This window comes from Ostrea edulis, chromosome 9, assembly GCF_947568905.1.
Source record: "Ostrea edulis chromosome 9, xbOstEdul1.1, whole genome shotgun sequence".
Classification (NCBI taxonomy): domain Eukaryota; kingdom Metazoa; phylum Mollusca; class Bivalvia; order Ostreida; family Ostreidae; genus Ostrea; species Ostrea edulis.
Genome location: NC_079172.1, coordinates 49,861,367 through 49,886,269, shown reverse-complemented (window position 1 = coordinate 49,886,269; position 24,903 = coordinate 49,861,367). Strand labels below are relative to the sequence as shown.

The following is a 24,903-nucleotide window of genomic DNA, read 5'->3' as shown; positions in this document are numbered from 1 at the left end:
TATCGCCTTTATAAGTTGTGAAGAAGTGTTTGCAACTCACAACTGAGAAGACGTTAACGATTATTGTGACGTCATAATAAGAAATATGATTATGACGTCAAACTATTTGTTGAGACAATGGAATACGCCGGTTTCGAGATACGTCCGAGTTATTTCCCTTTGGAGAACTCTCGTACATAGTAAGGCGCTAAAGAATTTGTTTACACGCGGGAGTGGGACAGATATTCATCACAGCGTAAGTGAATGTACTCAGTAAGTTTCGCATACGCTGTTTGATAACCCGAATTCGACTGATACACAAACTAAGTAAGTGATAAGTATTTAGGGAGTAATTAAATACATAGAATTCTTATCCTATCACGTTATTTCGTTCGTCATAAGTACCATATCCAAGATATTTCTTGCAAATATGACATTGTTTGTATGTTTCCACTTCGGTAAAACATTTCTTTCGATAGTATTAAGTATTTCCCACATTTACATATTTAAAGAGACTTCAAGCCGCTTTTAATACATTTCATCGTCTTCCTCGTTGGGTGTATATCCACTCTGTCCCACTTAGGCATTCAAAGTTCCACTAAATGCACCTCCTATACAGAAGAGTTCGTATCTCGAAACTGACGTATTACGCTCGTCCTTCTATCGCTCGTCCTTTTCCGTAACTTCTAAGATTATTTTGAAAAAAATAAATTTTAATTTTTAAGGCAGTGATTGCATGGCATAACGTGGTTTAATTCATGTATTATCTAAAAAGAGACTATTTTCGTTTCCGATTCCGGAAGTCGTCAAACGCTAAGCATCAGCAATAATGAGAGACAATGGAAACAAAGACTTGTCAGATATAACCAGACACAGGATAAAGTGAAAATATGTTTAAAAATATACAAGCAAAATAAAATGCAAATGAAAAATCCCTTGTGTTTTAATTATTGAATTAGGCCTATCTTTTAAATAATAGTCATAGTTTACGTCTCCATGATTCATATACCCCCCCCCCCCTCCCCGGTTAATTTTCAGTCTTAATTCACGAACCACTAGGCCTATTAAAATTATGATATAAAATGCTATAAATTTCATAACATGAATAGGGTGTTTGTGCACTTAAATCTAAAATGCTGGATGTTATATCCAAGGGAAACCGTTTAGGCCGAGGAATCACGTACGGGTTATGTAAACGCGTCATTTTGAGCAAAAAATATCGATAATTTTAATCATATCTTTCCTAAGTACACTATACTTAGATTTAAAACACTTTATTTTGCTACAAATATTCCCATCGTCCACTTTGAGATCGTCAGCTAAGAGCCTCCGAGTCGGAGAATCGAGGGAATCTACTGTGTAACGTGGATGTTAAAAGAAATCAAAAAGTGTGAATTTCGAAAACAGCACTTGCTGTTAATATGTTTTTCTCAATTAGTTCAGTTATTTCTTATAATTTAAAAAATAATGAAAGTTTTGTTGTTTTTGATAATCACTTGGTTTGAAAAGAGAAAGAAAAAAAAAAACAAAAAAAAAACAAAACAAAAAACAAAAACAAAAAAAAAAAACGTCGCAGGTAATACGACGTCACAATGCACAGCTTATGTAAACATCGGCTGTGTTATATATTTCCCGCGTTTTTAACATACACTTACAGAGCATGAATATAGAAGTAATTTCAAACAGAAAGTAATAAAAACATCTCCAAAGCAACAGTACTATCATTCTGTGTGGAATAAATTCAATAGTAAACATCAAAACATATTTATAGATTTAACATGAGTTAAAATAAACACATGTAAGATGCATATTTATCGTAACTATCATCACCTACAGGATTTAGGTAAGGAGGGGGAGGGGGTAACTATAGTGCTCATAGCGCCATAGTAAACCTGAAAACCAATATTGATACTTTCATGAAACATTCCTACTAACATATGTTAAAACATATGTAAAAATAAAAAGAATTCATTGGTCATTTATTTTTCAGGGGGTGAAAATATGTCTGTGTTGGTGAATAAATGCCTTCTAAAGATTGCATAATTGCTCATAATACGCCAGTTTCGAGATACGAACTCTTCTGTGTAGGAGGTGAATTTGGTGGCACTTTGAATGACTAAGTGGGACAGAGTGGACCTACAGTCAGCGAGGAAGACGATGAAATGCATTAAAAGCGGCTTCTCTTTTAATATGTAAATGTGGGGAATACAAAATGCTGTCGAAAGAAATGTTTTACTAAAGTGGAAACATAAAAACAATGTCATATTTGCAAGTAATATCTTAGATATGGTACTTATGACCAACGAAATAACGTGATATGATAAGAATTCTATGTATTTAATTACTCCCTAAATACTTATAACTTATTTAGTTGGCGTATCAGTCGAATTCGGGTGATATAACAGTGTATGAGAAACTTACTGAGTACATTCACTTACGCAGTGATGAAAATTAGTCCCACTCCCGCGTGTAAACAAATTGTTTCGCGCCTCACTATATACGAGCGTTCTCCAAAGGGAAATAACTCAGGCGTATCTCGAAACCGGCGTATTTGGAGCCATGCTACTACTTCATATGCAAATAAATGGACATCTTGATACAAATCATATATTTATTAGGGCTTTAACTTCAATTTCATATAAGATTTGTATCACTTACTCTTTTTGTATCATTTTTAAACACCATCTGAAACACCTGTCCCATTTATTACAGAAAGTCGACAAGAGGGGTTACTATGACAACCGTAGCGTCACAATTTCCGTGAAAACCACATATGATACTTTCATGATAAGTTACAGATACTGTCAACTACAAAATATGTAAAAATTAAAAGAATTCATAGATTCATTAATTTTCAATAACCCAGGCAATCACTACCTTAATTAAGGTAAGGTTTGCAACAACAGGGAGATAACTCTTGATAAATCTCAATGCAATTCGCGCTTTATGACGTCATAATGAAAAAATGCATCACGTCATACTCATAGTTGAATCGAGGGAAAATGTCATAATATTTACTTGTTATCTACTACCGATGTCAAGTGTCAAACGGCGTATGTATAACCCTCTATGATAAAATAATAATAATGTTTCTCAAATAATCATTTATAAATTATTTTCTTTGATATTATAAAAGTCTACAATTTTATATATATATATATATATATATAGTATGCGCTACCATTAAAATCATGTTGTGATCATGTAATCTCTGCGAATCTTGCTAGGGAAAGTAGGATTTATTTTGATGCTGTTATAATCGATCATTGTTTGTGAATAGTATCCTCAAAAACAAGGTTCGACATTGACGAAGCTAGGAATTTTTATGACATTCACAACCATTTTTAAAAATAAACCTGACAATGCTCTCTAATTACATGCACTTCATATTCAATACTATAGCATCTACTTGTGCTGATAGAGCGATTTATCGCATGAACTTTGAAATGTAGAAAATGCGACTGATATGATCATATAAGAATAAAAAAGGGGGGTCTTCTCTAGTACATCTTAAAATAGCCTTAATTTTGTCTGAGGAACATTTGCATAACGTCGACATAAAACAGATTGATTAGTGTCATTTTTACTAAACTTTACGCCTCCCCCCCCCCCCCCCCCCCCCCCCCCCCCCCCCCCCCAGATCCACCACTGACCAGGTTTTATATTGCCACGTTGTATGTTCAACTATGTAAGCAAAAACATCAAGCAATGAACAAGGAGAGGGAAATTATTCAAAGATGTAGTATATAAGACAGGTTCGGGCTAATGTAACATGGAATTTATGACGAATCAGGACCATGGAAAACCCGCCGAGATATTAAAAATATTGTATTGAATTTAGGTTATAAAAAAAAAACAACAAAAACAACTCAACACTTAATTTCTAATAAATGTTATACTACAGTACTTGACAAATAAATATGAATATCATTTTTGGACTGGAATTGTATCTTATTCATGAAAATGCTCAAAGCACTCTTCAAAAGTTGTACAATTATAAAACAAAGTGACAAATCGCATAAATGAAATAATTCTTTTTAATCTATTGCCATGGAAACAAAGCCCGGTGGATAGTAATTGTATATGCTTTCTTAAATATTTATGGTCCAAGTATTATGTTTAAAGTAAAAATTTTTCGGACGTAGACCTTGTAAAGCTGCTCAATATACAATTTTTGTTGCCATGACAACCAATTTAAATTCTAATTTTATTCAAGGTATAAAAAGTGCTATTTTTTTTTGTGTTTTAAAATAAAAATTTTCTACCAATTAGTATTACTCTTTTTAAAAATTCTACCAGCTTTTTACCCCATAAGTTTGCCTCGTGTAGTTTTTATTCCACTATAGTATTCCCTTTTGTACAAAGATCCCGAAAATGTAAAACATCACAAAAATAAGCCCATCTTGTCAAAAAACGACACAGGCGATTTTTTTTTAAAAGTCAATTTTTAAAAGATAAATTCCTACTGAACATATTGATATGCAACATGACTTTGTTCGCTACATGTCAAATGTCGCAAACCTTACCTTAAATTACTGATATACTGAAATCTACACTACAGTGCATTAATGAATTGTTGATAGCATTAATTACTGTGCCGAATTGAAACGCGTTATATACAAAAGAATTGTTGCTCTCTTCAAATGATTTGAAGATGTAAAAAATTGAATTGATGCGCTCTAATTCCATTGAAAAGAACAATAATTCAACTAGTGCACGTGCAATAATTGAATTAATGTCCTCTTCAATTCAATTAATTATATTGTAACGAGTCGAGCGGTTCCTTGTCACAAAGAAATAAATAAACACCATATACAAGTTAAAAACAACCAACAATTTATTCAGGATGACTCACAATTCCAAATAACAATATGTCAGGATAAAACAACAACACATAGACCGAGATGCTGACCATTCAACAATGCATGACCAAAGGGGAATGACTCGTGACATCTAGGCTGAAAAATCCTAAAACGTGTATCTCCGCGGCCTAACGCTCTCAGCTTAATAAACATGTAGACTGAAATTATGCTTTAGTTATTTACTATAGATTCTTTAAATAGTTTATCAAAAGGAAATATTAAAAGTGTCGATCCGGACAGTCGAGAGTTTAACTGTGATATAACAGACTTGACCCCCCCCCCCCCCTTTGTTTTACTACCTGTCTTTAACTCCTACATCACCAGCTAAAACCTCATGTGAATATAACAGTAACTTAATTACTACTCCTGCGGTCATAAACTCTGACATCTAATCTATGCAACTTGACTCATATGAACTTAAACAAGAATCCAAACAAGTGATTCTTAAACGCTGTAAAACGTTCCGGACAACATTCCGGACAACTAATCATCCAAGTTAAACTTCGTAACACAATGTCTTCAATAGACTAAAATATTAATAAGAACTATAATAATTTTCTATTTTAGTGAAATCTAAATTCCTGACTGAATAATGATACGGACTGTCCGGACAAATAAAGTCCTTATAGAAATTAGCGTCATCAACTACCAAGTTCATTTTTAATCTACATTGCACCTTGATTGTTCTGCTAAATGATATGTGTTCTCTAGGAGAAGATGATGGATACTGAGACTGAGCTTCCTTATATAGACTTGTCCAACCAATCACTGCTTGTCCTTATTGTCCGGATAAAAGTTATCCAATCAAATAATATTGTTCGGATACGGACATTCCAGACAGGACTATCATAAATTCCGGACATGTGATTTTTAATGACAATAAAAACATGGGATATATACAAAATGTAATTAATTAAATAAAGCCATAATTAATATCTAAAATTCATATTTGGAAATTGTTCACTATCGTAGTATTTATTAGACTTTTCGAATTTAAGCGCCCTGTGAATAATGCGCGTAGGAATATCGAAGAAAACGAAAGTGAGATACAAAAATTTAGGACTCGGATTACATGCAAAAATAAGACAGATAAGCGGTTTTATCGGAATAAAATTCATACAAAAAGGTTGGTAAGCATCTGCTTACAACGATTCATATAACACATTAAAATCAGGCACCGGAACACAATGCAGGCAGTCAGAATCCGGAGTGAATCGGCCTGTCAGACGTCAATACAGGCAGCACACGAGAAAGTTCGAGAGCGGTAAATAATGATTTACAGCAGAAATACGGCATACAGAGTCCACAGAAAGATGGATGAGATTCACTCGGTAATTATAAAAACCCTTATAAGTGATCAAATAAACAAAGTCATGATTTAAACGATGACTTTATTCAGTTTGTGAGTAAAATGTCCGGAGTTTACACATCGATAAATTCTTCAAAAATAATGTTTAATCCTATAATAATTAATTCAATTGATGCCTGCAATAATTCGTTCATAGAAAGCAATTATTTTATATATCTTCAATTCAACATATCCACAAAGTTTGAATTAATGATCTTTTTGTATCTCTCTTTAAAAAAATTGGTGTGCGCATTAACAATTGAATTAAAGAGATCAAACAATCATACCGAGCTCGAAATAAAACTTTGCTAGCAGTTAATTGATGGGCTCATCAAATTGAAATTCAATTATTGCACACAATAATTAAAGATATCTTCAATTATTTGAGTTTATGTAAATTTGGCATTCTGTAATTATATTGTGCGCAGTATTTGCAAGATGTACTCTCCGTAATGGCAGTAGTTAAATCACGTGACATAAATCAGGGACTCCAAACCCATTCTATTTATAAACCACATGAAACAATAAGCACATTTCTATGTTAAACAACAGCATGTACCAGCTAGGTTTGTGATACATTTGATTATGTATAAAAAGGTGAAGATAACGAACAGTGATCAATTTGATAATTTCCACAACAAATACAGAATTAAGAGTGGGGTAACACGGACCCCTTGACACACCAGAGGTGGAATCCGGAGGAGTAAGCATTTCCTGCCTTAACATCAACTTGCTCTTGTCAGTATATGAAATCGATATAACAATCTTAGATGAAAGGTGAAGATAAACGAACAGTCATAACTCCAATAAGCAATACAAAATAGAAAGTTGGATAAACACGGACCCCTTGATATATCAGAAGTGGGATCAGGTGCCTAGGGGAAGTAAGCATCCCCTGTCGACCGTTCACACCCGCCGTGAGCCCTATATCTTCATAAGGTAAACGGAGTTATCCGTAGTCAAAATCAGAATGCCAAGAATGGCTTAACAATCGGTATGAAACACGTCAAACAGCATCTGACCCAATGGTTGTATTGGCAACCTAGATCAATATAACGACTATAGAATTTGCGAAATGCTAATTTTAAGCGAGATTGTTGAAATCCCTGCACCATCAACTTGTTTGTCAGTAGCCTGCCTCGATTTAAAAACTGATCATACACAGAACTAGCTCATGTGTTTCGAATAGGTTGAGAGATAAAAACACCATATGCAGGTAATAATGGAATATAGATCCAATATATAACCGATGAATCATCTACTTTAGCAAAATAAAGTATGCTCGTATTACTTTAGAATCGGGACCGATAGAGACAAGAAATCTTCAGAAATTATAAAAGGATGTTGTGACCTACAAACTAGTGTCTCCAGTGACATTGACCTTGATTATACCGAGCGAAGCTCGGACGGGCCGAAGGCCCGTCCGCGAAGCAAGGCTCTAAAGGTAACACGTATGTAAAAGAAAAAAGTCAAAATCAGCAAAAGAAAAAGAGGCAATCTCTATATACGTTCACTGAATTTTTCGTGATCCATATGGGCGCCGCCATTTATTTTTTCATCACCTGCTTCAACAGTTATTCGTGTTTTATTATGAATGCAAATAATAGACAACTCTGACGTGCAATTCGTAATTTAAACACTCTGTTTGTTCAAAGTGAATAGTATAATTTTCATTGTAACAGGTTTTAGCAAATAATTACATATAAAACCGTAATACGACTAAATAGATGAACGAGTTCATGAGTTTCTTAAAATAATAATAAACGATAGCATTACGGTTACATTTTTACCATTTTGAATTTATTGGTTAATTTTGTTTAGTTTTATAACGGCCTTTTTCATTGCATACGGAATGTATTATTGTTGTTTATAATTGTTTGCTTTGTAAAAGGTTGAGGCTAAATATGACGTCACAATACACAGTTTACGTCGCCCTGTGTTTTATTTCCCGCGTTCAATGAATAGGCGGATCCTGTAAAGCTGTTGTCCCCATATAAACCCCTTTAATATTGAGATGTTACTGGGTTTTTAGCGCAAGGAAAATTTCATTAAAAATATATATTTTTAAATGAATCATAACCTGCCATACTTAACGGAATTATGATTACCACTTGGGACACTCCAATGACCATTACATGCTTCGCTCGGTCCAACGGTCACACCGTATACATATTAAAAAAAACCCTCATATTTACGTATGTAAAAGAAAAAAGTCAAAATCTTCAAAAGAAAAAGAGATAATCTCTGTATACGTTCACTGAAATTTTCGTGATCCATATGGGCGCCGCCATTTTTTTTTTCATTACCCGCTTCAACAGTTATTCGTGTTTTATTTTGAATGCCAATAATAGAAGACTCTGACGTGCAATTCGTAATTTAAACACTCAGTTTGTTCAAAGTGAATATTATAATTATCATTGTAACATGTTTTAGCAAATAAATACATATAAAACCGTAATCGACTAATCAGATGAACGAGTTCATGAGTTTCTTTGAATTTATTAAGAATATACGAGAAAATTACGGTTACTTTTTTACCATTTTGAATTTATTGGTTAATTTTGTTTAGTGTTAACGGCCTTTTCATTGCATACGGAATGTATTATTGTTGTTTATTTGCTTTGAAAAAGAGAAAAAAGTCGAGGCTAAATGTGACGTCACAATGCACAGTTTACGTCGCCTTGCATTTTATTTCCCGCGTTCAATGAATAGGCGGATCCCGTAAAACTGTTGTCCCCATATAAACCCCTTTGATATTGAGATGTTACTGGGTGTTTAGCGCAAGGAAAATTTCATTCAAAATATATAATTTTAAATGAATCATAATCTACCGTACTTAGCGGAATTATGATTACCACTTGGGACACTCCAATGACCATTACATGCTTCGCTCGGTCCAACGGTCACACCGTATACATATTAGTAAGCGCAGCGTACTGCGAGCTCCAATGACTAGAGCGCGGGAAATAATCCGAGCTAAATCTCAACCTCTAACAAGAATTTTTTTTTTACGCCAATCCCAGAAGCAATCGGATCACGCGCTCGTCTTTTTCTGTAACCGGTAAGAAGATTGTCCTTGTCAAAAATGGCTGAAATCTCACAAAGTCACGTCTTGGACTATGTTTGTGAACTTACATGGATTATCATCCTAATCTTGTGGTATCCCAGCTCAAAATTTCAGTGCACCATTAGGCGTAATGTTTAACGAGGTGCAATGTATATGAAAGGCAGGGTAAGATTATGTGTGACGTCATGTGTACGTTTTGACGTACGTCATAATAAGACTGACAGTGGCGGATCTAAATACTTATTTTCGTTTGTAAAAGTCATGCTACCGGAACATTACGCATAAACATTAGGCATACGTACATGTAATATGGCATCGAATACAAATTGTGCATAATCGACTGCAAACCACATATCTGATTAAAATACTAAAGTTTCAACTGGAATTGATTATTCTAATTAAAAAAAAAAAAAAGACTATCGTGTTTTAAATTATGTGAGGGGGCACAGGTACTGAATACGCCAGTTTCGAGATACGAACTCTTCTGTGTAGGAGGTGCATTTAGTGGAACTTTAAATGACTAAGTGGGACAGAGTGGACCTACAGTCAGCGAGAAAGACGATCAAATGTATTAAAAGTGGCTTCTCTTTTAATATATAAATGTTAGAAATACAAAATACTATCGAAAGAAATGTTTTACTAAGGTGGAAACATAAAAACAATGTCATATTTGCAAGTAATGTCTTTGATATGGTACTTATGACCAACGAAATAACGTGATATGATAAGAATTCTATGTATTTAATTACTCCCTAAATACTTATAACTTACTTAGTTTGTGTATCAGTCGAATTCGGGTGATCTAGCAGTGTAAGAGAAACTTACTGAGTACATTCACTTACGCAGTGATGAATATTAGTCCCACTCCCGCGTGTAAACAAATTGTTTCGCACCTCACTATACACAAGAGTTCTCCAAAGGGAAATAACTCGGGTGTATCTCGAAATCGGCGTATTTAAGCTATTTAAAAAAAATTACAATAAGAAAATCGATGGAATTCGGCCGGATCGCAACAATTTTTTTAAATACGTCTTTTCAACGTCCAAAAATAAGAACTGCTTAAATGTATTTCCTTGTCACGTCCGGTAATGCAAACCATGACCCCCCACCCCACCCCTGATAACCAACCATGCAACTTGCTATCAACGACTGAGAAATCATAAATCAATTCTAGTTTTGTGAATAAAACAACAACAGTGGAGAGAGGCTCAAATATGTTGCAATTTATTCAATAATTGTATGCAAATGCTGAAATATTTCATCATTGTGTTACAGCTAGGATTATGTACAATATTATAAATATTGTTCTAATTTTCTCTTCTGAAACATGTCATTGCTACAAGGGGATTGTTACATGATTTTTTTTTTTGTTGTTGTTGAAAGATTAGATAGGTACGCATTAGTGTGTGTGTGTGTGGAAGGGGGGGGGGGGGGGGGGGGGGGGCGCATGTACATGTATGTGCAATAGTGTTGAATTTATCGATTTATTTAAAGCTGTATGGTCCGAATTACAATTTTTTTTTTCATCTCGTAAAAACGCTATTAAATCATCGCACGTATGTAGTTATGAGGCGGACGACATATCATAAATTATTTCACCTCGCAGCAGGGTTAAGGTGTCCCGAGTAAAGTTAAAATAATCATCATAAAATGTACCTCGGTGCACTTCATACTATATGACGTCACAATATAAAAGTATGTCACGACGTACAGGTCTATAGTTGTATCACGGGGAAAATGTCATAATATTTTCTCGCTATTTATTGCCGTTATCTAGTGTTCAAGCTGTATGTGTTTTAATCTGTTTGTCAGATGATCCCCCCCCCCTAAATTTCTTCAATAATATATAAGTCTCATATATTTATATATAATATGTGAACGAAAGACTGTAAAGTAATCTTTACATCACTTTGTGACCTTGATATCGCCCCCGATGTGTATAGTCATTTAGAATAAAGAAAACCAACGCATGTACATATCGACTCGTTACAGGTGAAAGATGACGATATTTTATTCGACCTAGGCATATTCAGAAAGGTAACTAGTTGCAGATTTAGGATTTTGATACGGAAGGTACAATATTTTGCCTCGTTTAGATACGATTTGGATGTGAATGTGGAAAATGCCCAACATTTGAGTTGAGATTATGGAAATTGCTATATTTGAGAGGATATTGTACCGATCCGTATCACTCTTTAAATTTACTATATTAATGTCGACATATCAAGCCCAAGCTGCAAATGGTTTGAGTGCATCTTTCACCTGGAACGAGGTGATAAACAACTAAAAGTCTAGCGGATAAAAATAGCTCTACGTCACTTGTATGACGACGTAATAGGTAAGCAAAGGATTTCCCCACGTGATACGATGTTTGTTAATGTATTGACAAACGATTTTTACTAAAAATATGCGACGCTTGAAAGAATTTTACTTTTATATGAATATGCTGTTATTGCTTGTTATTTTACCCGGGACACCTTAACCCCGCTGTGCTGTTTTAACCCAAATTATTTGATTTTAAATCGATGTTTACAAATAACCGCGTCACTCTGCCAGTTCAAGTGACAATCACGTGACCAGTTCAAACTTTCAGATCATCGGTGGTCTTATCTGCGTAAAGCTGTGTATTTTGTTATAACAGTACCGTACCATAAGTTTAATGGAAATAAAAATATCAAATACCTCTTAGTAATTCGTTGTTTTACGCTCTTTCAGCCTTAAAACTAGACAGAACGAGTTAATACATCATGTTGGGATTCCCCTGACGCGCGTGGGTCTATTTATAGACGTCTATTATGGGATGATTTATATAATGTACCCACTATATTTACTTTCTAAATAATATCCGCACTGTTATCTTTTACATGCAGATGTTTTCAAGCATGTAATTAAGGGAAAGTTAATAACTTTATAAAGTAATTAATCTGCTTTAAAGTAATTATGTACAAAAATAATACATGAACATCGGGTCATACAGCTTTAAAGGGACATGGACACGATTTGAGCAGAAAATTTTCAAATTTTATTTTTTTTGGTTTTTAATGTTTAGAATGCCTAATTAAGGTATTACTAATGATCAGCAAAAATTTGAATGTTAGTAGTCAAGGTACATGGGAGATACAGAAGTCAACAAGTCCTTAATAGGTGAACAAGGCTCTGTCATGTTTTTGTTTACATATATAGGTTAAATAAACCAGGAAAAAATTCGTTTACAGCAGATTATTTCAATTTATAAGTGAATTCTTTTAAACACAATTAAGTATTTTCTAGTGTTTAGCACATTTCAGTTTGTTTTAAACACACTATTTCTAATGTAAACAAAAATATGGCGCGGGCCTTGTTTACATAACAAAGAATTGCGAGTGCTGTATCTCACTTATAACTCACTTAACTCGTCAATTGATTTTCGAATTCTGGTTGACCATTAGAAATACATGTACTGCACTGTAGACAATAAAATTTGAAAATAAAATTTGAAAATTTTCAGCTCAAATCGTGTCCATGCCACTTTAAAATTATCATTATATTGAAATGCGTTTTATGTTCAATGTCAGTGCTATTCTCAGTTTTACAAACTTGAAAGGTTTGCAACAAGACTTGGGCATTTTTATCACACAATTAGTGACTTGGAAAGATTGAGAGTAGAAATAAGGAAAGTAGAGGCAGTTAAGAGCATGCAGTTCAGAACAAGTCTCGCGTCAAAGGTTAAGCAAGTCAGTGAAGGCAGCAAAAATAAATTTAAAACTAAAATGGACTGTTTCTTGTTTAAATTGAACCTGATCAAAACAAAACACGTACATATTACATGTAGAGCTCTGCGCTCGCTCAAACGGTAGCAGCGTCAACATATTAGATTGGAACCAAACAGGATAGCACGTGACCGTACACATGTGGGACAAATCATACTGCGCATGTACAGATATATGTGATTCTATAGAATGATCACATGTTGAGAAGAGGAGTGATATCATTAGAGCATTAACCAGTGGCGAACCCAGACATTTTTCAAAGGGGGGGGGGGTGTATTAAACCATTTGAAGGGGAAAGTACAACCCCCATAACGCTCCCTAGATCCACCACAGTCTGACAACAAGATATCTGCATGTCTCGAGAAATGAAAATCTGTTTTAAAATGCATGTGCATGCCTATGATTTACATAAAGCACTGGTCGAGTCGTTTCATTATTTAGATTTACATAGAAAAATGTCTGAGAAATGATGCACAGGCACAATTCAGGCAAGCCTAATGCATTAATAATTTCAGACACAACAGTATATAATAACATGTGTGTGTGCTTGAGAGAGAGGGGGGAGAGAGAGAGAGAGAGAGAGAGAGTTATTGAAGCCCTATCTAGTCGAGATACTTTCCCATTGTACATGTATACTGTAGTAGAATTAATCATAAAGATCTTCTCAACAAGGTTTGGACACACAGTATAAAACATGTACCCCTTTGCATATGTAGTATGTAAAGGAGAGAGGAGAAAATCTTTGTCTGGACCGGGAATCGAACCCGGGACCCCTGCATTACTAGTCAGGTGCTCTAACCACTGAGCTATCCAGGCCGATATCCACGGTCCGTATAGCCCTAATCTAACCACTGAGCTATCCAGGCCGATATCCACGGTCCGTATAGCCCTAATTACTACACATAGATTACTACACCTGATAACTGTTCACGTCGTGAATATGTCTACACCTGTGCGTTATGTAGATTTGATCCACCGGAGAAAAAAGATAGTTTACAAGTATACAGAATTTGGAAGTATTTGTTAAAGTGCCGATTGTATTCAAGCGTTAAAATTATTATTTCTGCCAAAATATATGAAATTTGATACAGTGAATTTAAAACTTCCGGGCTGGAAAGCTGTCTTTACAGGTACGTGCATGTATACTTTTCTTTTCGATTTTATATAATGATCTGTATAACATGCATGTATTAACATGTTGTGTAATCGTGTCGACAATCCGGATACTCGAAAACAAAGCACAAGTAGAAAATCCATGCGTTGTCGACGTCTTCGACGACATCAAGTAAACATGAATATATTATTCTAAAGTCTGCATTTTTGGAATTTATTTGGTTTTGTTTCAGTATGAAATGATGGTATTCTACTATTTACGAGATTGAATGGCATTTTGGTCGAGCATTGGAGCGGTTTAGAAGCAAAACACACAGTTAATATTTAACCTGAAATATGTTTTAACTTCCGGGTTTTGTGAAATCGCCTACAGACAGATGTATGGTATTTAGTATCTAGAATATCAATTTCAGAGTTGTGCTTATCTGGTGTAGGTTTCATGAACAAAATGTTGTCTAAATTCGAGTAAAGATGCCCACAATATAGAGCGCGCAGTCAATATCATAGACGACTTTTACCATGCATGTCCCAATACTCAAACGCGATTCCGTTTGAATGTTATTGTTTGTGTTTAGGTTTTGGTTTGGAGAAAGAGAGAGATGAGTCATGCAGCAATGCATTAAAAGCAATGACTTTGTAGAGAGACACCAAAAACCTATCTTTACATGATTACAATTAATATCATCATCAATTGATATTTTATTATTACTAAACTCGTTACTTATTTGTAAATAAGCTCCAACAGTCACGTAGAGGTTAGTGACGTAATACAACACAGAATAGTATAATACATGTTTTTCTGTGCAAAGAAAGCTCTGTGTTAGCTGAGGCCAGCATGACCACTCCATCGAGTAGATCTTCGGCCGCTTTGTGTCTGTCAAATTCATTGTTAGGTTTTAGCAAAGTGTCCACCACTTTGATCACCGGACCAAGTCCTTTTAGTAAAGTCTTCTGAATTATATGTACTTTAACATCCGTCGATCTCGTAGTTTCGTTCATACAGTAATTCCAAACGAAATCGTTCACTCCAGGAAATTCCAATTTGCAGTTTTCTGGTCGTAAATGCTTATCAAATAAGTCATTTTTCTTAGAATCCTAAAGTTTGTTGACTAACAACTTATTAACCAAGTCTGCCAATTTAGTTGTCACAACATCTGAAGTTTTCTCTTGGGCGATATAGTTGGAAACTGCGAAAAGATCCTCGCTTAGTCGCTTTACATCGACGTCTCGTCCGCCCAAGTCTGAAGGCCCCGCCTCCGTAAATCTGACAGTGGGTAATTTTCCACGCAAGGTCAACTCCGACTTGGAGCTTATCTTGGCCTTTTTTGCCATACATTCTGCTTCAGGGTCGGGCTTTCTTTTACCCGTAATTTCAGCAAGGCTTAATTCCGAATCACTTTCTTCAGTCGATTCTTCATCTACATAAATCATGTTGTTTAATGTGTCCAGCGATTTCTTCATGGCCATCATGGCTGAGTTTTGATCATGTATGAATTTTTTGAACATTGATTCAGTTACAAATTCAGTGTTGTGACCACTGTTTTGTTCCACACACTGTATATTTTTGGTGTTTGCTGACACAGAAAATTCGTCTATCCACTTATGGGCATCTAGGGAAGAATGTTCAATAAGTGCATCTCGCTTACGAGAACATCTTTCTCAGCAGGTTTGTCTGGTTTCTCTGCAGAAGTCACTTGGGTTAAAAAAAAATCGCCCAAAATGGCGTCGGCGCCCGAGAGACGCTCCCCATCCATTATACAACACCGTAATAATAAATTGGTACAGATGATAATTTCTTCGAATTTCCCGCAAATGTTCCGCACTATCTCACTATCCAACTGAAATCGCTAAAAATGTACTATTAAAGGTCATAAAACGAGGTTAATTCCAAATATATTTAGAGCGTTAAAATTTCACAACCGATCGAATCTGGGTCAAACTTCGCATTGAATTCTGGGATTTGCTTTGCAATATCACGTGATCTCGATACTGACGTATGCTGATGGAGAACTACATGTACAAAGGCCCAATTTGACATTTACAAAGAAACTGAGACTGGTCCGATATCTAACAACAATACCGTATTAGAACCGCCAAATACTTATCAACCATATAGGGCGGTGTCATAAGAAGGGGAACATTTTCGAAATTCTTTTCAGAAACAAAGAAACAATATGCATGCTTCCTAATGTAATGTAAATGCAAGTTTGTTCATAAGTTTGGTGGTCCGTTAGGGCAGTTCAAGTTTCAAAACAGAATATTTTCAAACATCTTCTAAAAAACAACACGCACATAGTAGTCCACGTGATATGTATGTAACCTTGTGTGTAGAATACATGCACATACGCAATTCTATTTTGTGTGTAGAATACATGTATAACCATCTTGTGTCATACGTAATCATATTGTAAGCTCCCCAAAGGATGGCGAGATAGATGTGGGGACTACAAAATAGTAGAACTCAAATTCAGGTCAGGTACTAAGTACTGTGGCTCCCAGGTACTGTTAATGAATTCTCCAACCAAAGGTGAAGGTAATTGATGTTTTAATTCAATACACGTGATTTCATTAAATTGACAGGTGATATCACAAATACCTCATATGGTCTAAGACATCTGCCGTACAGGTTTAAGTGCAAACAAGGAAACTACTGGTTAAAGGAATGTTTGTTGATATAAAGTAAAACAGGTGTCCAGTGTGTTGGGAGATAAATGTCTTATCAAACTTCTACCCTAATCTTGTGTAGCAGGTCTGGCGTTCGTATAGTCTGTACTTCGCGTTGTGTTTGTTTTATTGGAGAGACATTATTTGTCGAAATGCGCATCTGGTGCATCAAAATTGGTACCGTATAAGTTTTACATAGTGGCGACTTCGAAACGACCAAACTACGCTATGATTAGAAACTTTGAAAATAAACTCAATAGAAATGAAAATAAGATAAATAACACTTTACGAATTTATTACCAGTATGAATATGACAAATACAAACTCCTAAATCCTAGAACTTAGCCTATAAACTATCAAGAAATTCTCCCAACCCAAAGGTAATATAATAATTTAGTAAGTAAAAAGGGGCAAAGTAGATGAACAAAACGTAATTCCAAAATAGGAATAATGGAAGAAGTGTAGCTAGCAGGGCCAGCTGTCTCGCTTCCCCGAATAGTAAGCTGCATGGCTTTATATAGCAAATTAAACAATAGAAACTGTCATTAAAGTTATTGGCTAAAAGATAAAGTGGTCTTGGTCAAATACAACGGGTGAATAATTTACATCGGGATCGAAATCCAGAAATAAAAAGTAAAAGTGAAACTCAAATTACCAAAGTGTGAGTGGGGTCTGTCAGCTTACATCCCAGACTGTACTCGTCAGTGCTGGTACCGGACATCCTTAACTGTACCTGCATACTAATATCAAAGTCGGAATGTCAGAGGAAGATTTTCCGGATTGTTCAACGTAGTAAATATGTATGACAAACTGTATGGATACATACCCCCGTGTATAATTTTTGGATTTGATTTGATTTCTATGCATAAATCGCCTATATGGAATGCCATTATCGCCAAAAAGTAACATTGACCAAGTAAAGCTGCCGTGTATAAATTTACTGTATTGAATAGAGCGGGATTGGAACATCCACCCTTTCCTCGGGAAAAATGTGGTTCTAGACATATTCCTTAGTTGTTCACTATGTTCTATGAATATAATATACTATTCAATGCAATTCTGATACTTGGGACTCAGGCGCAGATATAGAAATTTCATAAAGGGGGGGGGGGGGTGGCAGATAAATTGTTAATATCGAAAAGCTTGTTTTTACAGCTATAAATTTCTGCATGTAACTAGATAAAATTCAAAAAAGTACTCTTTAAACAATGAATTTGAACAAGTATTACTCTACATGTGTGGGTAGTGAAAGCAAGCATAAAATAAAAAAAATTAACAATTCTACTTGATTGTTTACTTAATTATCTCATATGAACTACTCGCAGACATCGGGAGGACTTTGGTAGTATAGGGAGATAAACATCTACGGAGCTGGTTTAATCAATAATGTATTTTAACAATAATGTTTTGCCTACGAGAGCGAGTCATCAAAACTGACTAAACGAATCATGTATGCAGTATCAACACTAAACAAACAGACCATCACCTGCACTCTTTTATTCAATTTGTCTGGACTAAATTTAAATTACAGAGGTGAGTCGAAGTAAACCAGGAACGGGATCCGGATATCATATTTATTATCATGATGGCACAACTTCTAATGAGTTTGTGCGCAGATTTGGAAAAGCCATGATCAGTGAAAGTACCGTATGTCCACTTGTGGCTGTGTCATTATGATAAGGCGGTTCCCCAGGAAATCTGGAAGAAAGTGACTTCTTTCCAAATATCAACAGACCAACATAAAAAAAACCCCGATACTACGGAGGATACAAGAAAACATGATATTAGAAAATATTAACAAAAGCAACTCAAACGTGGCAATTTATTTACCCGCGGACAGATCTATATACTAGTATTTTTTTCAGCAATGGACAGTGGTAATAGAATTAAGAAAAATCTATCAATGAATGTTTATGAATTGATTAAACTGTAATTTGACAGAATATATTACAGACAATTTAACCCTACAAGCTGCTGCATGCAGCCAGTGTTGATAATTGAACCCAAGAGACCAGTTAGAGTATTTCTCATTGCCCTTTATCTAATTAGCATGTTTCTTCATCGTATTTGCTTTCATTTGTTTATTTTTTTTATTATTAAGTCCTATATATTTTACAAGCCATAAAACCAAGACATATCAAATATCAAATGTGTTGGAATCTCAAGGCAAATGAAATGACTGCTAATCTCAGCACCTTAAAGAGACACTACAGCTCATTTTGCGCAAAAATCATGAAATGACAATTTTCTCAGGGCTTTCTCAATTTTTGTTGCATTGTTGAATGTATGAACTTTGCGAAAATAACACTTATCTAAAGTTAAAAACTCTCGTTTTAACGTAAAAATTAATACTTTTTGATGGCCTATACAAAAAATATCGAGTCTCCTCCTTCGGTCTTCAGACGCATGCGCATAGACAGTAAACAGTGCAGCATGTCGTCAAGTGAGTGCAGTGGATATCGATAGATCCAGAATTTTGAAAGATTCTATGAGAAAAGAGGTAAAAATAAAATGAGACAAAACTCATACGTGAAATAAAATTTACCTTGGGATCAGTATGACCGTTGGAAAACGAAAAGCTAGGAGAAACGATTGTAACTCAGTGGCGGATCTAGGATTTCCGAAGGGGGATGTGAAAGTCAAATATTAGCCAAAGTAATCGGCCATTCTGGGTGCAAAATTTGGAGTTTCACTCACAATTTGTGGTTAAAAAGGAGAGGGGGATCCTGGCCCCCCTAAATCTGCTATTAGGACTAGCCGCGAAGAACTGCTTTAAAAGTGTTATTTTTATCTGAACACGACAGGTGTTAACCAGTTGTAAAAACATCGGTCAATAAGAACATAGGTGGGTTTCTGTTGAATTATGATTTATATAATTACTTATTATAATGAGCAGGAAATAATCTAGCTTATACTTGAAAGGTGAGTGTGGTCCCCTTGAAGGGGATTCCAGGGCCGTAAGTAGGGTTCTAAATCAGGGGAGGCAGGGGATTGGGGGCCGCCGATTGACTTTACGACTGAAAATGACACTTTTTAAATCCCAATTTATCATGTTTGTGTTTCATTTGTACTATGTAAAGAATCGTAATATGGTGTCAAAGACAAAGGTGCTTGTCTTCATTTTAAACATATATCCTATAATATAACATTTATATAATTTTATTTTCTTTTTTGCCAAAAAATCAGACGAGGCAGTTGCCTCGTCTGCCTCATCGGCAGTTACGGCCCTGGATTCCTACACAACACCTTTGCTGTCATTCAAAACCACGTGATGTAAATAAGCATTCAAAAGTCCGAGTCAGCATGAAGAAACCTTTGAATTCCGGACGATCTTCAAAGCGCAGTTGAGAGTAAATTAATGCATCCAATTGTTCAAAATTGTCAGTATCGATATGATTTTTATCATTTTATCAATACGTGTTTTTAAAAACACTTTATTAAAATGTGGGAAATGAGCTGTAGTGTCTCTTTAAATGAACAATATTTAAAGTAGACATTCGTGAATACATAAAGATAATTAGTTTTTTAAATCCTATTTAATGAAATGTTTCTTCTGCTAGTTGCTTTCAGATAACTCTATTCATTAATCACTGTTATTTGACAGAATACATTACAGACAAGTTAACCCTTCAGGCTGCTGCATCAAATGTTGACTCCAAGTCCCTAGAGACCCATCATCATTTCCTTTCAGTATCTTTGAAGTTTGTTTACCAAATTGCTATATTTCTATATTGTATTTATATACTGTTCTGCATTTTGTTTTAATTCACTCTTCAAAGGGATATTTGATATAGTAAGTTAATCCATTCAAAATAGATTAAAATCATAAAAACATTGATTGTATTTCAATATCATATTTTGCAATATCACTTTGCAAAGTGATGATAATGAGTACATGCGGGAGAAAATTTAGTTTTTGTTATTTTAGCCTTAAACTAATTTCTGAGACTAATCAAACCAGTGATATAAAATCTTGATTAAAAAAAGAAACCTTTACACGCAATAATCAAGAAAGAGAATTATTGATTTCAAGATGATATTTGACCTGTGAACTTTGACCTTGAACTTGTTAGGGTCTAAGGGGTACTGTAAAATTAAGTATATGTACCATGATTCAGCAAATTTGAATTTCACTCGCAAATTTTTATCTTTCAGAGTGTCCTTGAACTTTGAAATTTGACCGTGAAAATCAATAAGAATCATTAACAATCATCAGATCAAATCGGACAGCAATGAGTCTACTCATAACCAAGTTACCGTTATTAATTTTACTTAAATGTCGTTTACCTTTGACCTACATGTATGACCAACTGTAAACTAATATGGTAATACCCCGCAACTTTGTTGGCGGATTAAAAGAAAAATAGAAATAATTTATAATCTTGGATCAAAAGAATTATGGATGATCATGATATATTGAAGAATTAGGTGTAATAATGTATCAAAACACAGTTGAAAACATTTTGGGATAGAATAGTGCATTTTATTTTGTTTACAAACAAAGACCTATTGGAAATGATTAGTGCAATCATACTACATGTATCTACACTTCACAATTCAATGATTAAATGACACTCAAAAGAATTGATAGATAAATGATGAAAAGAAATATGACCCCCCAAAAAGTAACGATAATCGATTGCAACAAAGGTAAAGGTAAGATAATAGTACAAATGATAGAGAGGTTGAGATTTCAAACGTGTACGGGTACGTGTATACTGGTATAAGGGGAATCACCGAAATTACTCGCGTATTACGTCATCACTTTTGGTGATGACAAGGTTTCTACACGTTCTCATAACTTGAGGAGAGGCATTTACACGTAAGTACAAACTTGTAACTTGTAGCTTTTACGATAAAAACTAGCCGATTGATGAATGGGAATTTGATTTTTAAGCATTATATAGAATTTCTAGCTTCATTTACACGTATTTACATGTTTATCCATATAATGATTAACTGCGCGAAGTCCTCGTACACGTTTATTCTACACGTCATGAAAATCTCAACAGAAAAAACCCGGGTACGTGTACGTGTAAATATTATGCAAGTACCCGTACAAGTACACGTTTGAAATATAAACCTCTCCAGATACACTTACACACTTTTGACTTTGATTCTTTCACTATTTTTTTTAAAATATATATTTATTAAATTTACTACCAGTAAAATTATTTTTACTACTGGTATAAATAATTAATTGTGGGTAGCTTTGACCAGTGTTTTAATTTTACTGGTGGTAAAATTATTTTTACTGGTAGTAAAATTTAATTTTACTGGTAGTGTAAATAAATAATTGTGGGTAGGATGGCCAACCATAGCCGCCTTTTATTATCTGGCGGCCGCCATATAAATTAACTGCGGCCGCTACAAATTTAACGGGCGGCCGCCACTTTTTTATCTGGCGACCGCCAGTTAATTTAAGTGGCGGCCGCCATTTAATTTATGTGGCGGCCGCCAGTTAAATCAAGCGGCGGCCGTCAGTTCATTTATACTTATTCAACTCTCTCTCTCTCTCTCTCTCTCTCTTAGATTAAGCTATAAAAAAAAAACATACACCAGTTAAATGAATATTAATTCTGTAGCTTGGCACCTATCGGCTTCCGTATTTATTAGGTCACTTGAGGTTACTCTTGAAATTGGTTGTTGTCCGTCGTCGTCCGTAACAATTGAACATTTTTAACTTCTTCTTAATAATTACCATTCCATTTCTTTTCAAATTTGGTATGAAGCATCATTAAGACAAAGGGGACATAAAGCACTCCTGGGGCCCTAGGGACGTGAAAGACAAACTAAATGCATAATGATGTAGAGCAGGAAGGCCTCTACCCAAATTGTAAATTTCATGATCCCCGGGGTAACGGTTTTGACCCCAGGACGGGGCCAAACTTGGTATATAGTATTTATGTGTAAAACACTTAAATAACATCTTCTTTAGTGCTATTGATACTAAATTCAAAGTAAATACAAATGTAGATATTTAGAAAGAACAGGTAGTCCTTTACCAAAATTGTAAGTTTGATGATCCCAGGGGTAGGGGTTTTGGTATCAGGGTGAGGCCAAAATGGTCAGTTATTAAATGTGTGAACAATTAATATTTTTAACTTCTTGATAACTATCATTCCAACTCTTTTCAAATTTGGTATGAAACATTTTTGGAACAAGGGGGACATAAATTGTAAATTTCAGGATTCCTGCACCTAGGTGAATTATTTACCTTTATACTGTACATCTTCATGGGAATTTTTAAATTCCTGTAGGAATTTGAGATTTCTACGGGATTTATTTTTCTGCGATTGGAATTTTAGAATCATTCCTACGGGAAATTCAATTTTCCTGTCTGAAAATAGAAATTCTATTTTCCTGCAGGAATTTATATTTTTCCCTTAAGAATTCCAAAATTACCATAGGAATTCAAAAATTCGTCTAGGAATTTTACTTTTAATGGTAAATATCTCAACGAACAAGTGACATTTATCTCTCTAAAATAAGGATCATAGCTTTACAAAGAATGGTTTTAACAAAGACATGTGTAGTTCCCCCGAGTTTAGTAGATTAGGCGGGTGCAGATTTGCCACTTGGGCTCTGGCAGATTTTTCAAGACAGTATCTATAGTGCTTGATTTAGCAGGACACTTCCATCAAAAGCGATAAGAGAATGCAATCGAAATATGTAAAAGGTTTACAATTACTATACCTTTTTTTTTTTTTTTTTTTTTTTTACAATTTGTTTCAGATTATAACTCTAATATAACTATATCTCTATATCTAATATTAATTGTCTCGCACTTGTTTTCACTTGTATCAACGATTCATCTTATCTGAGTGAATTGAACAAGTATTGTTTGAAAGTTAACAACATTGTATTCATAGTGACTACATAAAGACTAAATATTTTTCATCTTATTTACAGCTCAGAAAACAGAGAAGTTAGTCCACAGAAAAAAGCCCGACATTGTTGGTGATTGATAACATTGCCCTCATTGCTTGCAAGTTTTAGAGTTTATCTCATCAAATTTAGAATTGTATGCTTCCTGCTTGACTTTGATATTTATTCAGCTATTCTGAATGAGGGTCTTTTATTATAGGAATGCTACTGTGAATTTCTCTCTGATAAAGTTGTTACATTATACATTTACTATTCATACAGTCATCCAGGTTCAGGTAGGCAGTATATTATTTGCAATTTTTCTGCAATACTATCTCAAACTGCCACCATTACATTGTAACCATCTGATTAACTGTTATAATACCCAAATCATATTATATCATACATGGATATGTACCTAGTTTTGTACAGTCATGGCTGTAGAATACGTTGTGTATAAAGGATAAGTACAGTCGTGGATGTTGTTAATCAGGCACAGGTACAGTCATGGATGTAGAATAACGTGTGTATACAGGACAGGTACAGTCGCGGATGTTGTTAGTCAGGCACAGGTACAGTCGCGGATGTTGTTAGTCAGGCACAGGTACTGTCATGGATGGGGAATACGTTGTGAATACAGGACAGATTAAGTCGTAGATTTTGTAATTGAGGCACACTCACAATGTACACTCATGGATGAAAAATATCTTATGATTTCAGGACAGGTAGCGTACAGAGATGGATAATGTAGACCCTGATTTCAATTTCCTGTTTCTTCGTATTGATAAAAGAAACTTGGATAATATCTGGTTTACTTGTGTGTTTTGTCTACTGTCGTAAATGTTACTTTCAGCGATTGTGGCGATCTATACAATGGATTTATGCATAGAAATTAGATTTATTCTCTTTGTCTAGAGTCTATGATATTTTCACCCACCAGTAAATATTACCTTTTGGCGATCTCAGCTGTTTATACAGTAGATTTATTATAGAAATCAGCTTTCTTTTCTTGATATTTACACATGGGGTATTTTTCATTCAAAAACCATCCGTAATTATTAACATATTTACTATAGGTTGAACATTTCGGAAAATCTTGCTCTGACATTCCGACTTTGACATTAGTGTGCAGGTACAGTTATGGATGTCATGTCCGGTACCAGAGTACAGTCTGGGATGTTAGCTGACAGACACTGATGCAGTTGAAGCTGGATCGTTTTAACATTTTACTAGCCTTTTCTTTCACTGAAATCG

General features: G+C 34.8%; 2 protein-coding genes and 1 non-coding gene across 6 annotated transcripts in view; 1 reads left to right on the top strand and 2 right to left on the bottom strand.

Annotated features, from left to right (window-relative positions):
- Positions 1–13,748: 13,748 nt before the first annotated feature.
- Positions 13,749–13,821, bottom strand: Trnat-agu (transfer RNA threonine (anticodon AGU)). The gene has a single exon. It is a non-coding gene; the product is annotated as a tRNA-Thr (tRNA).
- A 106-nt stretch (positions 13,822–13,927) lies between these two features.
- Positions 13,928–24,903, top strand: part of LOC125657983 (uncharacterized) — a 34,501-nt gene continuing 23,525 nt past the window's right edge. Inside the window, exons 1-2 of one of the 4 annotated variants that reach the window (XM_048888973.2) lie at positions 13,928–14,135; positions 23,695–23,742. The gene's annotated coding sequence lies outside the window, so the exon portion shown is untranslated. Of the gene's footprint in view, positions 14,136–23,694; positions 23,771–24,770 lie in introns of those variants that run through there. The other 3 variants (XM_048888972.2, XM_048888974.2, XM_048888975.2) reach the window with 3 other exon arrangements.
- On the bottom strand, positions 14,802–15,771 carry LOC125660097 (uncharacterized). Its single transcript, XM_056149486.1, has one exon. It carries the CDS (start codon positions 15,622–15,624, stop codon positions 15,214–15,216), a length of 411 nt encoding a protein of 136 aa, XP_056005461.1. The 5' UTR covers positions 15,625–15,771; the 3' UTR covers positions 14,802–15,213.